Source organism: Lotus japonicus, chromosome 4 (assembly GCF_012489685.1).
Source record: "Lotus japonicus ecotype B-129 chromosome 4, LjGifu_v1.2".
Classification (NCBI taxonomy): domain Eukaryota; kingdom Viridiplantae; phylum Streptophyta; class Magnoliopsida; order Fabales; family Fabaceae; genus Lotus; species Lotus japonicus.
In genome coordinates this window covers 75,940,601-75,955,408 of record NC_080044.1, presented here as the reverse complement: position 1 = coordinate 75,955,408, position 14,808 = coordinate 75,940,601, and the positions used below count along the sequence as shown (strand labels likewise).

General features: G+C 37.3%; 2 protein-coding genes across 2 annotated transcripts; both read left to right on the top strand.

Annotated features, from left to right (window-relative positions):
* Positions 1-4,552: 4,552 nt before the first annotated feature.
* On the top strand, positions 4,553-6,663 carry LOC130715519 (protein GRAVITROPIC IN THE LIGHT 1). The gene has a single exon (XM_057565625.1). It carries the CDS (start codon positions 4,835-4,837, stop codon positions 6,206-6,208), a length of 1,374 nt encoding a protein of 457 aa, XP_057421608.1. The 5' UTR covers positions 4,553-4,834; the 3' UTR covers positions 6,209-6,663.
* Positions 6,664-11,684: 5,021 nt separating this feature from the next.
* On the top strand, positions 11,685-12,883 carry LOC130713375 (protein ALP1-like; the record flags this gene model as incomplete). Its single annotated transcript, XM_057563145.1, has 3 exons — positions 11,685-12,029; positions 12,133-12,358; positions 12,441-12,883. Coding segments are annotated over exons 1-3 (1,014 nt in total), but the record flags the coding sequence as incomplete, so codon positions are not given.
* Positions 12,884-14,808: the final 1,925 nt, after the last annotated feature.

The window sequence follows — 14,808 nt, the reverse complement described above, 5'->3', positions numbered from 1 at the left end:
CGGATGAATGGTCTTCAGGCAGAAAGCTCTCTCATGTTTGGGGTTGAACCTACAGCAAAACCTTGAGAACCAAGTTATGGAGGTGGGTGATAAGCAAAGATGAAGATGAAAGCGTAAATGCACCTTCTGGTGCATTGACCTTGCCATTTATAGGAATGAATTTCTGAGGTTCGAGGTCAAGATGCTCTACTTTATGAGTTCGGGGTATGAAGATTAAGGCTAATTGATTGACGGGCATTATTGATGTTATTAATCGAACGGGGGCAAGATATTAGCGTGTTGTGTCAACTTTTTGAGCGGTGTGATATTTTTTCAAGCAAATAGTCATTGATCTTGGGGGTTATGCAAGGGGGAAGTGCTAAGTTGTTTTGGTGGCTGATAGTCGATGGTGGATTTGCAGACAATCAAAGTGTTATATGGTTGATGGTGGTTTTATTGGCAACCAAAGCGTCGCATGGTCGGTGCCTCGATAGGGACTTTACATGTACTCAAGTTGTTTAAAGGGTGTATATGGTTGGCCACTTACGTAATCGATGCCGGTCAGCACGATGATCTTGATGGACAAAGGGCTTTTACAAGTACCTACTCTAATATTGTCTCCACTAGACACGGGACACTGTCAAACTAGAAGATAGTGACTTGACTTTATGTTTTAATCTCCCGTATTTAAAGATTTTTTTAATAAGCTTCTGTATTTAAATGTAAACATGAAATACTCTTTATCTTTCATAAAATAAAATTCTGTTTGAAATATATGACCCGTTCCAACACAACAATGTTTTCCAGCTTGCTTGTCGGCTGCGCCTACCGTGGGTTGTTTTGAAACTGACCCACGGTGGTCCAGTTACTGTTCCCATCTTAAATTACAAAAATACCCAATTTTTCTTTTCATTTTTCTTTTTTCTCCTTTTTTTCTCTCCATCTTTCCACTCCACTCAGTACTCACCCAGCAATTTCAGCAATTCACTCATGCGTTTGAGGCAACAATTCAAAGTTTCTCCATGACCATCTTCTCATTTTGGATGCTAAAGTGATTTTGGTCCCCTAAATCTGGATTTTTAACATACCAAAATCTGCAATATAAGTTTAGAAATCCAGATTAAAGCAGATTGAACAAAGAAAGAGGAAAAAACCCATATTAAACCAGAACTGTATTTTCACCACAGGCTTCTTGCGGGTTTGAGTGCTGGATTGGAGGTTCTGGTTTCCCTTATTTCTTCTCCACCTTCTGGTACTGAATTTAGGGCTTCTGATGGTGGGTTTTCTGGTTTGGATGGTGGTTACGGTGGTTGGGCTTTGCAATAATGGGGATGGGTCAAGGTTGAGGAAGATGAAGGAGAGGTTTCATGGAGGTTGAGGTTGTTTCAGGCTTTGACAGATGATGGCGCATCTCCGGCGTGGTTGCGGTGGTGGCACCGTGGTTTGGTCATGGAAGTGAACGGAGGTGTTTGATTGTGATTCTGTGATGATGGTTGTTTTTTTGTGGTTGTGTGGTACTGGATGATTGATGAAGTAGAAGTAGACTACCACCGCGAGCCCCTGCGACCACCGCTTCAGACCCCATCTCCGCCGCGGGCTTCGTCAGGGCTGCATCTTCCTGGTGCTTTCCATGGTTGACGCCTCTCAGTATGTGAGATCAGAATAGTGGTGGAGGTGGGTGGGAAGGGATAAGGATATTTTAGTAAAGTAACATATATTTAAGAAATAAATTATTTTAATGGTTAATTGATCTGAGTCGTTAAAATTTAAAAAACATTAAATCAACGGTGAAAAGGTTAACTGCACCACCGTGAGTCAGTTTGCAACTGACCCACGCTAGGCAAAACCTTGCTTGTCATATGGGAAATTGATCAATACGGCAAATAATTTTTGTGTAAGTATAAATTTACAAGTCAACAACCATCAATTTCTTGACATATACGCCTTCTTCATCAGATAATATTCTACGTCGAGGGAGTACTCATTGCAAATAACTTTGGGTGGTTAGACTAGGATTTCAGAATAGTTTGGTCATGATATACATACAATGAATGGCAGTGCATGGTTTATCTGATTATAGGCTTAATTCTTTGAAAGCTCAGGGAGGTGCATTAAATCAAATCATTAAGGCTTTATTTGTGAAATTTTGTGGAAGGGAAGGGGAAAGTCTTGAGAAGAAAGGGAGCGGTGGGCAAGTGAGCAAGAAAGGGTAAGCCTCTCTCTTGTTTGTAAAATTTGAATTCCTCTTACCTCCCCAAGTTGGAGGAACTCTACAAACAACTAAAGTAGGTGTTCTGCTTGGAGGGTTTAAAAAAAAAATCCCAAAAGCCTCTCATCTTTAAAATCTTCCAAACAATGGGAGGGTGATAGGAAGATGGATTATATTAAGGAAGAACACTAAGAAGATCTAAAGCTAAGAAAATAAAGAAGAAATCAAAATGAGAGCAACTGCTTAATTTATGGACGTGATTCATGCGACACTTCTATAAGAAGGCTTCTCATCTCCCCTCCATAACTCAACTCACAAACGCACATTAATTTGCAAAGTAAAACAATAGGTTTTGAGACTTAATAATTTGATAATATACAACATACTAATTAAAATGACTCATTGAGAATTGAGCAATACTCTTGCTCATGTATAGTGAAATTCTTCTTGATTATGTATCGTGTCGAGGAAAATGATTTCAAATATCAATTTGAACAGTACATTTATATATTTCAGTACTTTAAAATTCAACTAAGTATGGTTTCCTAATTCGCATGGGCATGGACATGGGCACCCTATTGCTCATCCTTTTTGAAAACCTTATTCTTATTATTATTGCACTGACTCTTTAAGATGGAGTTAGGATCTATATCTTTGCAAGAGGGTAAAAGAAAAATAACATAAAATTATCATGAAGCTATGAAAAATCAAGCAATGCTATAGTGTGGAAAGAATATGAACTAGTTGGACTCACCGTCAATATTTTCTGCTTGGTACAGAGCTACTTGCCTACTTGGCAGTGTTTCATAATTGCCAAATGCAGAAATGAAAATTTAAATTATTGAATGTAATTTGACTTCTGGAAAGTTATGTGCATTGAGTACCTAAATGAGTTGTGTGCAATGCATTGTCCATCTTTCTGCAGCCTCTGCTTCTGCTACTTATCCCTTCCCAGTTCAGATTACGATCCAAATAACTTTTGACAAACCACAATAATGTTTCTGCCTATTGTCCCCCACAAAGGGTATACATGCAAATATTTTAAAAAATATTTGATCTTAAGCCTGGACAATTGTAGATTTTATTCAGCAAATGGTTATCTTTGTCATATTTATCAAACTGAATTATTAGTATTTGTTTTATCATATAATAAAACATTTTAGGGACTTGGATCTCTATGCAGTTCTTTAAGAACTGAGAACTGCATAGGATTCCCAATCATACCCGATCCTACTTATAATAAACCAGTTACAATAATTAATTGGAACTTTTGTTGTGGTGCCATATGGAAAAAATGAAAAAAAATAATCTGTTCAGCTATTTCATGTACATGATTAATTACTACTTACTAGTTTACTATAGAACATGCTTGATCATCAATTGCTTTTTCCTAATTGTTCCATTAGACGTTCGTGGTTCCGTCGATCGTATGTTGATCACCATTGGACGCATCCTGTAGCCTCCATCGATCGAGTCGGATCAAACCAACTCGGAACAAGTATAACTTGATCTGAATCCATGACTCGGATCACAGTGCATAATAGAGAACTCTAAATGGTCACTACGTTAGAAGGATTGAGGACCTACCTTTCTACTCATTAAAGATATCTCCAAGATAAGAGTCTAGAACCTATGACATAATAGAGCCACAAATATTCACCATCCAGGACAAACAATCTAGGTCGTCCGGCAAGGTGAGGAGAATGACGCTCTCTACTGCGATCCCACAGTCCCCACTTCCTACATTGAGCCTATTGGAGAATGTTGCGGCTACATGATGGTTACAGACAAGTGACTTTATACAATCAACAATGATTGACATTATTCATCAGGTACACACAACTTACCCTAAGATTAACCTATCAAAATCTTTTATTGAGTCGACTACAACACTACTCTTTTATTCTCTAGGCCAGAATCTTTGATGCTGGTGGTCTTAACACTAATTAAAAGAAATTAACATGGTGGTGTCTTATAGATTACGACCAAATAAAACAACAGATCCCAGGATTCTTCCTAACCCCCTCATGTCTCATAATGTCCTCTAACAGCCAAGCATCAAATACTCATAAAGAATAGTTCTTGGCAAGCTCAATTGCAGAGTTGGTAGGGTCCAAAATTAGATCATAAACATCAATCACATAAGACAATAGGGTCCACACTATCATCTCTCTGGGTAGCACTCCACTACAGGTATATTAATATTATTCCCAATAATGAATTGGTGAACAAAAAGAAAAAAAGAAAAGCAGCAAAAATCAATGGCTTGTATGTCAAAGTTCTTGTACTACAAGCCTACTTCTTTCAAGTATTCACTATTTAACCAAATTTTTATCATCACAAAGCAAAACTAGTCTACTACCCTTTTTCTTTTCCCGCCCTTTAAAAACACTACTTAGTTAATTAATCTTTCCACTTAGTTTCAATAATTCATCTTATATATTAATCTCACATAGCTATCTCTAGATAGAGAGAGTAGTCAAACATTTGTGCTTGCTTTTGAAACCAAGATCTTCTTTTGCTGCAAACATTTTCTCTCAGTATTCCAATTAAACTCTTTCCCTTTGTTGGATTTTCATTGGTTTTTCTCTCAACAAACAAGCAAACAAACATTACCCTCAAACTCTTATGCTTTGATCAACAAAAATGGAAACCATGAAACCCAAATCAGCAACCATCAACAGGAGCAAGAAACTGGCCAAGAAATTCCAGAAGGTGATTAGTCTCAAAAGTGCTTCCAAAATTGCTTCAAACAATGGCATTTGCATGCTCAACTCACATCACAAGGTAAAGGAAGATCATTTCACTGATGGCAAGCATGAAGAAAACAGAGCAAGAAACAGAGCAGTTATGGAGGCTCTCATTGCAAGGCTCTTTGCAGGTGTCACCACCATCAAAGCATCATATGCAGAGCTTCAAATGGCTCAGCATCCTTACAACAATGACTCCATTCAAGCTTCAGATAAAGCAGTGGTGGATGAACTCAGAGCTATCTCAGAATTGAAGAGAAAGTTTCTGAAAAAAGAGCTTGATCTTTCACCTCAAGTCACCATAATGCTAGCAGAGATTCAAGAACAACAGAGTATCATGAAAACCTATGAAATCACCATCAAGAGGCTTCAATCCGAGGTTGATGTCAGGGATTCCAACATCTCATCTCTCAAGAAAACACTTGAAGAACGCATTGCCTTCAACAGATCGCTTGAGAAGAAGCTGAACGCAAGTGGAGCTTTGTCAATCTTCGAAACTCTCAAACTTTCTGCGTTGAATCCTACCCATTTTGTGCATTTTCTTCACCATGCTTTGAGATCGATCAGGGGTTTCGTTAAGGTGATGATTGCAGAAATGGAATCAGCTCATTGGGATCTTGAAGCTGCAGTGAAGTTCATCCATCCAAACGCAGTTTTCAGCAAACCAAGCCATAGAAGCTATGCATTTGAATCGTTTGTTTGCATAACAATGTTTGAAGGTTTCAACTATCCAAACTTCTCTGTTCCTGATAACCCTCTTCAGAAAAACCAAAACACTCAGAATCTCTGCTTTGAGAAATTCAAAAAGCTCAAATCATTGAATCCTAAACAGTACTTAGCCCACAATCCAAACTCATCTTTTGCTAGATTCTTGAAATCTAAGTATCTTCAAGTGGTTCATGCCAAAATGGAGTGTTCCTTGTTTGGAAACTTGAACCAGAGGAAGCTAGTGAACTCTGGAGGGTACCCAGATTCTGCTTTCTTTACAGCGTTTGCAGAAATGGCTAAAAGAGTGTGGACACTGCATTGGTTGGCAATGTCTTTTCAGGAAGATGTCACCATTTTTCAGGTGAAGAACAACTCTAGATTCTCTGAGGTGTACATGGAAAGTGTCACAGAAGAACCAGTTTCATCTTCAGGGGAATCCTCTGATCCCAGCTCCGGCGAGCTTAGGGTGGTTTTCACGGTGGTGCCAGGTTTCAAAATTGGCAAAACAGTGTTGCAGAGTCAAGTTTACCTGTCTTTGGTGGATTCTCCGGGGAGTCGCTGATATATCATTACGAGTGTTTTAAATTGCGGTTGGCGTTGTATTGCTGAATTGCGAACAAATGCGGGTAAATGCGACCACGATGCCATTTTGTGGCTGCAATTGCGGGTGCGGACTGCAATTTGGAACCATGCTCATAATGAATTTTCAAGTATATACTGAGGGTTAGTTCTATGTTAAATGCTATAGTCATTTTTACTTGTAATAAGCAGGAAATGGTTAATAAACTATTTCTGTTTAATTAGGCATTTTTGAAGCTCTGATTGTACATTTAGCCTCAAAGTAGGGATGCTTCAAGTGCTCTACCATGGAAATTACAGTGCTATATACATTTGGTATACACAACTTTTGAACTTGTATGTTTTCTTCAGCTATCAGCAATATCAACTGTAAATTATCTTGTATAATTGTACTATACTGTAATCAGATTATTATTAGATTATTATCACAGTACATTATCTTTGATAAGCTTAGATATATTCAGAGCATAGTCTGTACTATTAACTTGCTAATTTACTAAGCATAGCCTTGAACTCTTTTTGATCAAATTTTGGAGTACCAGATCCCAATAATAAAGTAGAGATTAGAGTTTGTGGATATTTCAAGGAATAATAAACTTGATTACAAAGTTCTTTCGGTGCATGTAGTGTTATTTTGAAATAAAAACATAATATATGTATTACTTTTAGCTACTTTATCAGTTTTTCAAAGCTTTTACAGTTTAATTTGAAAATTAGTACACACATTCACTATTGTGTTTTTATAAGAGAGTGACATTGCTGGCATCAAAGCAGCTTTTTATAAATTTCATTACAATTCAAACATGAATAAAGCATATTGGCAGTGAATAAATAAGAGTATAACTACAATTATGTTAATTTCAAGGTCATTTTATTCTTGGCATTTCTAAAATCTGAAGATAAATACAAATACAGTCTTATTTACACGTTTAGTTCATAATCACACCTTAACTAACCATTTGCTTCATGATATGAAGGTCAACCATTTTCCTTTTAATAGAGGTGTCTCTGTATCTTAATCATTTTTTATCTTCCATGGCTGGTAGAGGACAGGGTAGCAAGTTCAAACTTCAAACTGTAATCATGGGTTTTGAATTCAAAATCTAACATTTGTTTAGAAAGTAAACTGAGGCTAAGCCTGCATTGTGTGCATGATTGATGATGGGCCAGGGATGCAATGGAAGAGACAAGCATATCAAGTGCTACAATATCAATGACAATAGGGAGGCGCGTGCTCTAAGTCTTAGGGTAGGGGAGCCACAATGGATGGCCACAGTAACTAACTGATAGTGTGAGAACAGAAACAAAGAACAAATTAAAAGGGCCGTAGACATTTTGGACCCACATGTAAGTGTATGTTTTAATATTAATTGAGAGTAATCTAAATGGAATTTGTAAGACAATTCAAAAATAGAGTCGTTATGTTCATTTTTTATTCTAAAGTGTGTGTTAACATTCATTTTGAACCAATCTAAATCAATGACCAAACACAATCCTAAATCGGTGAATCAACTCTCTAGCACAGAAGTTATTAGGAGTAGTTTATATATCTTAGAATCAATTTTCGTGAAAATCTACCGTGTAACTAAACATGCATGAAGAGGGTAGAGATTTGATCTTAATTTGATCATGGTATACAGATGGAGAGTTGTGGGGTAGGGGATAATCAGAGTTGTCCTCAAGAGTCAAGAGAGGAGCTTTGAGTGTCAATTTAGTTTCTTATTCTTCCAGCACAATTTTTTTTGTCAAATAATTTCAACAGTAATGTTCAGGACTTCAGGTGATTCTGAGCTCACTCTGCAACTTGCTTAGTGCTGCTAAGTTAGTTTACCTAATCCATTATTATATTTGGTTAGCCTTAATTTAAATTTTAACCAAATCAGCCTAGTTATAATTTAGTAGTAGATCTTAGATAGAGATGTTCAATTTCTAGACAAAAAATAGTCCTATTTCCTAACGTTTTTCAACCTCTTTGTGACCCATGTTGGAATTTGGATTAATATCATATTATTTGGAGGTTTTGACTGTGCTTCACGAGATTACTAGGCAACATGTGGTCAGGAATATAACAATTAATTAGCTCTAAATGAACAATTAAAAAGTAGAATACAGGTCTCTATGTGAAGATGAAGACAAATTCTTGTGGAAATATGTCCACACAATCTGATATCACTTAAAGTTGAATTAGGTAAAATAAGATTCTATGTTAAATAGAGGTTACATGTGAATTTGATTATCCTAAAGTAATCACTCTCTCTTTTTCACGAATATTTTCCACGTGAGATAATTATATTCAAGCTGAAAAATTATATATTTTATTTAGTAGGATTAGTTCTCTCAGACCTTATTTAAGAAAAATTTCACATAGACCAATCACTCATCGGTTATTAGAAATTAGGAGACCTATACTCAACCACAAAAGCTAGCTCAAGAGTTGAGGTTTGCACTACCCTTATAAAGGCTATCTATGCTCTATCTCTAGCCAATGCGGAGCTTCTAACACACACCCTCACGTCCAGGACTGAACAACCTGGAACGTGGGATCAACAACAACGGGTGCCCCGAATATGGGAAGTCTCCACAACAAACAACAAATGGATCTAGGATAGGCTCTGATACCATATTAGAAATTAGGAGGCTTATACTCAACCACAAAAGCTAGCTCAAGAGTTGAGGTTTGCACTACCCTTATAAAGGCTATCTATGCTCTATCTCTAGCCAATGCGGGACTTCTAACATCGGTAGTAATTCATTTTTTTCATGAGAAAGTAGTAAAATATTTTAATTGCTGATGATAAGGTTATAAATTTTAAGATTTATGTCTTTACTTCAAATGAGAGAGCTCACTTCAGAGTTCAGATTAATCAATTCCCTGATAACCAAATCTTATGGTTACATCATTCTTTGCCAGAGAGTAATAGGAAAAATATTTGTTCAATCTTTGATATAATATATTTACAGTAAAGCTATAAAAGTACTTGAGCCTAGCTACGTATATATATAACATAGAAAGTTATGTAGGATGGTAGGAGTACTCAAACAAATGGATGGTAATTTTAATTACTTTGCTGTCTGGGATATTTTAGTTTATTCGTAGCTTGATTTGCACTCCTAATACCAAACCCTTTGGGAATTGGGATCAAATCCGGGTAATAAGTACTAAAGAGCACAATATCAATCTAATACCTTTGTGTACCTTTAAGAAAAGTTCAACTACTGTTTAACATACACCATGATGATGGCAAAAAAGAAAAACCTCATAGACCCAAAAATCAGTGTGTTTTCAGTTTCTTGATTGCATAAGCTGAAGTTGGTCCCAAATAGTAGATTCTAGAAGTGGTGTGGCTGCTATAACAAACACATGATGGTAAAGACATAAATGTGGGAGTTGGGAATTTTAAATGAGACAAGCACATTAAGTTCTGCGAGCTATGTTGGGGCAGTTGTGTGCAATCAAATTCAACATTTACAACTTTTCTGATATGATATCTCTACTCAACCGACATCTAAAATGCCATACTGTGAGCTGATCTACACTTTTAATACCATTACTAGTTTTATAAATAGTGCCCGAGAATAAGGCTTCTCTTTTTGTCAATAAGAATAAGGTCTATTCAAAATGTGTTTGTTTTGTAAACTGAAGGAGCAAGAAGATTTGTATATTCCATTGTATTTTTTTGTCATTTTTTCTTTCTTATCATGTTACAATTGTTGTGTTAACAGCCTAACACGCCTCATGAAAGTTGTTCCAACTTGGGCCTCCCAAAATCCAGCCCATAGTCTCTTGTCCAACACTGGACACAACCCATACTAGGCAAAAACCAAAGCAAAAACTTGGAGAATTAGCCATTAAACCACAAAAACTACTTGTCAAACAATATGGGCCCGTTTGGTGCACCGTATTAGGCCTGATTGTATAAGCTTATACAATACGTTATGGGCTTATCAGATGTTTGGTGGTTACATTGTATTGGATAACTTTATCCATCAAGCCCTTCTAATACATCAAAATGATGGATAATTTAATCCATCACCTAAAGGGAGGATAAGACCTGATAAGTTTTGATGTATTAGCAACTTAAAAATATTCCAACCCTAACCTCATTCATCTATCGCTCATCACGTTCGACGTTTTTTTGCAGTCACGTTCCTGCACCCCATCTTCTTCATCCTTCCACCTTCCTTTTCTTCCTCCTCCATTGTCAAGTAAGTTTTTCTCCATGGCTATTTTACGATTTCTCATCTTTTTCATCTGTTCTATTTTCTTTCATTGTTGAATTCTATTTGTGTGACTCACTTTTCTCCTACTGTATCTCTTTGCATGACTTAAACCCTTGTCTACCTGCTGTTAGATTTATGAAAACGCTGTTTTCCCCAAATTCATCGTTCTTTTGAAATCTAATAAAATCATTCAATTCATGTTAATGTTCCATAACTAGGTGTGGCAAAGTTTTCTCAATTGTTCGAAACAATACTATGTGTGATTCAAACCTTTTTGGAGATGGGGCCGTGTTACCTTTCTTGGGGTACATGTGATTGTTTGCTGCCCGTGGTCCCTGCTTGCGTTCTTTTTTTAATTTTTGAAAGAGCACAAGTACAAACAATAAGAAGATGAAATACAAAGTAACATCACAAGAACAATAATACACTTTGGTAGAAATAGATCCACACTGGGAAAATACTCTCGCACAAGGCACAACTAAAAAGTGAGCCACCAAACTTATGAAGGCACCTCCAACCAACACACTTTGCAACCAGGAAAAATACTTGCCCACCCATGCCTTGGACAAAATTATTACCCTGTTTATACTACCCATATCCTCTGCAAACTTGTATCTGTTGCATGCCCTGCTTGCATTCTTAATGATTGTGCTTGATGCTTTTTGTGTAATTTTAACTATTAGCTTTGTAGGTTATGTTTGTCTTCTTTTTGCAGTAGGCTTTTGAGGATTTAATTGGTATTTGGTGGTGTATCTTGCTATATGTATTGGTTGGCCTTTCGTTTTTGCTTAAAAAAAATCTATATTGCTATTTAGATTGTTAAATTATTTCTAAATTAAAGTATTTGTAGTTCAAATCTATAAACTATTTAGGTAAGTATGATAAAATTTGTTTCTATATATTGATTAAAGAATGACCTTATTAAATGGCTTATATAGCAGCAAGTTTGTTTCTGTATATACCTTTTTAGTTATTTTTAAATTTTTAAAATTTTAGGTAAAATGGATCCAAATAAAGGTTCTGATCCAAGTCAATGGTTAAATGACCCTAATGAGTGGCTTAATAGTGTAAGTGAGCTTCTCAATGCCTTGTCAACTTGCTTGGTAATGGAACAAGCACTTTTGGAGACGACGATTGTATGTATTCTATCATACTTACAGTTGTGTCAGGTGGCCAAAAGACAATATGAAAGGCTCCAAAGAAGACATACAATACCAAGGGTAAGAGAAGAATCAAGAATGTCATTCATGAGGAGGCTAATAAATGATGATGTTACTTGTGTGGAGCAACTACGGATGGATACTAACACATTTCGTGTGTTGTGTTCTCTTCTACTTGTTGAGGGTGGGCTAAAGGAAGATGGGTTAGTGCCAATAGAAGAACAAGTTGCTATATTTTTACATATATTGGCTCATCATGCTAAAAACCGTGTCATAAAATTTAAATTCCAAAGATCTGGGGAAACTGTTAGTAGATACTTCAATTTAGTGTTAAGTTCTGTCTTAAGGTTGCATGGAAATTTACTTAAAAAACCAGATCCGATTCCTGAGGATTGCATTGACAATAGATGGAAATGGTTTAAGGTATGAATTATATTATAGTTTGTTTTGTTATTAATTATCAAATGGTTTCTATATATATAAGAAGATTTAACATTGTTAAAAGGAGTTTTCTTATGTATTTTAGGGTTGTCTTGGGGCATTAGATGGAACCTATATTCCTATTAATGTCTCTGAGGTTGATAAACCAAGATATAGAAGTCGGAAAGGTGAAATTGCAACGAATGTCTTAGGAGTATGCTCACGAGACATGCAATTTATATATGTGCTACCGGGTTGGGAGGGTTCAGCTTCAGATGCTAGGGTGTTGCGTGATGCAATTAATAGGAGAAATGGTCTTAAAGTTCCTACAGGTATTAAATATGAAAACTGCATCCAAATTCAAGATTTTATTAATATTAAATTAAATATTTAATCTATTTGTTCTTGAAATAGGAAACTACTACTTGGTAGATGGTGGGTATACAAATGGAGAAGGGTTTCTTGCCCCTTATAGAGGAAGTCGATATCATCTTAGTGAGTGGAGACATAGACGTGTTCCAACAAATCCCAGAGAACTATATAACAAGCGACATGCTCAAGCTAGAAATGTGATAGAAAGAACATTTGGATTGTTGAAGATGCGTTGGGCCATTCTTAGAAGTCCTAGTTATTATCCGGTTAAAACTCATAACCGAATAATTATTGCCTGTTGCTTATTGCACAATTTTGTTAGAAGAGAAATGTCCATAGATCCATTAGAAACAGAGTTGGAGAACATGCCTATCAATGAAGAGGTAGACGAACATCCACATGACAACATTGAAACTATTGAACCAAGTGCAGCTTGGACTGCATGGAGAGACACTCTAGCAAATGAAATGTATAATGATTGGGTTAATTGTAACACCCCGATTTCCAGGTGTCACTTTAGTAACCAAAAATAGACTTTACGCTGAAAACAGGTAATTTTTTTTCGTTTGATACCTTTTAAATCAAGCAATAGAAAATAAAGACAAAACCCAACCACTAAACTAACCAACACACAAATATATACACATGTACAGCCTCAGCTGCACTCCCATGTCACGCGCACTCGCAGTGACTCCAAAGTAGTGTGCCCGTAGGCAAATAGTTACAGATCCAGAAGTGTGAGTGAAAAGGTTATAATTACAATCCACTGGGAGAAAGTCGGCCTCAAAATGGCCTAAGCAAAGACCCCTATAGTCCGACTGACTCACTGTGATCCCTCAATAAGAGAACCACACAAAAGCCATGCGTCGGGAACCTACCCCGTCCCAAAAGCAAAACGAATCAGAGCTCTACACAAATATGACGCCTGCCTAACTCTACCAACCCATAACTGCTCACACATCCGAGTCCTCGGCGAACTGAAGACGGCAAGTTGAAGCTCAGCTCCATGCGTCGTAGAACTCCTTTCGTCAGATGTTCACACTCGTCAGTCCGGTCCTCCATGACCCTTCCCCGGTACGTCGCTCGATGACCCACAACATCGATCACCCAAGCGGTGGGGGCATCCCGATCCACAAGCTCATATCTGATCCCCCCCCGAGGGAGAGACCATCGAACACCAGTCGGCCATCGACATCTGGCAGCAGGCCGACCGCCCAAACACAAACATACAAACAAAGCCAAGGCGCTAGGGTCAACTCACAGCAATAAGTAGATATACACTCAACATGTGATATGGGGTATAGATATATGTTGATATATATACATATAAACAATCCTAGCATGTTATGGCTCTAACATTGCTTCAATAAACAAACAGCACACAATCTCAGTCAGCATGAATGTATGCGTGAAATGCACAATATGTATCCGGATTTGTGACGCGTTCCCGTTCGCCACAAGTGAAGCATTTTCACTATGGATGGACCATTCCCGTTATCCATCCTGGATGAACCATTCCCGTTATCCATCCTTGGTGAACCATTCCCGTTATTCACCGAATGATGAACCATTCCCGTTATTCATCATTAATGCAAGGTGAACCATTCCCGTTATTCACCATGATATGCACAGGTGAACCATTCCCGTTATTCACCCGATTGAATGCAACGTGGTTAGCCAAACAACGAATCGTCCTTACCACGAAAGTGTTTAGCTCACAACCCAATCTCAACAAACCCATGAGTTAGTGTCGGTCAATACAACACAACTCGGAGTAAGTGTCGGTCAATACAACACAACTCCATCCACAGAATACACAAGGGTCTAGTGTCGGTCAATACAACACAGCCCAAACAACAAGAGCACTAGGTGTCGGTCAATACAACACGGCTCCACAACACTCCCCAAGAGTACTAGAGTACTCGGTGACTTTCAATCATCACCATAGCTCACCTTAGTGGCTTCCCCCAATTCCGATAACTCTCCAAACCCACAACAAAGTCGACTTTTCCCCGTCTTTCGTAAATATTTTCCCCTTCAGTTCTCCTATGCTTAAACGTTAATAAAAATTGTTTCAATTCGAATTAGTCAAGTTATGAGTTTATTTCTCAAAGTCTAAGTTTCCCAAGTCTTTAGTTTTTCAAAGCTCTATCATTCTAAGTTTTCAAAGATCAACCACCCAAAATACATTTCCCGGGGAAAGTCTAAGAATTCCAACATATGGCTAAGTCTCAAACCCCACATTTGGACTTGCCTAGGGTTGTTCATCCAACCCGAAATATCAAAGATCACCAGATCAATGAATCTCCACTCCGAAATTGCGTCAAAACGCTCAATCCAACAAAAGCACAACATCACAAGTATGGAAAAGCATCATAACATCAACTCATCATCAAAAACAACATCAGAT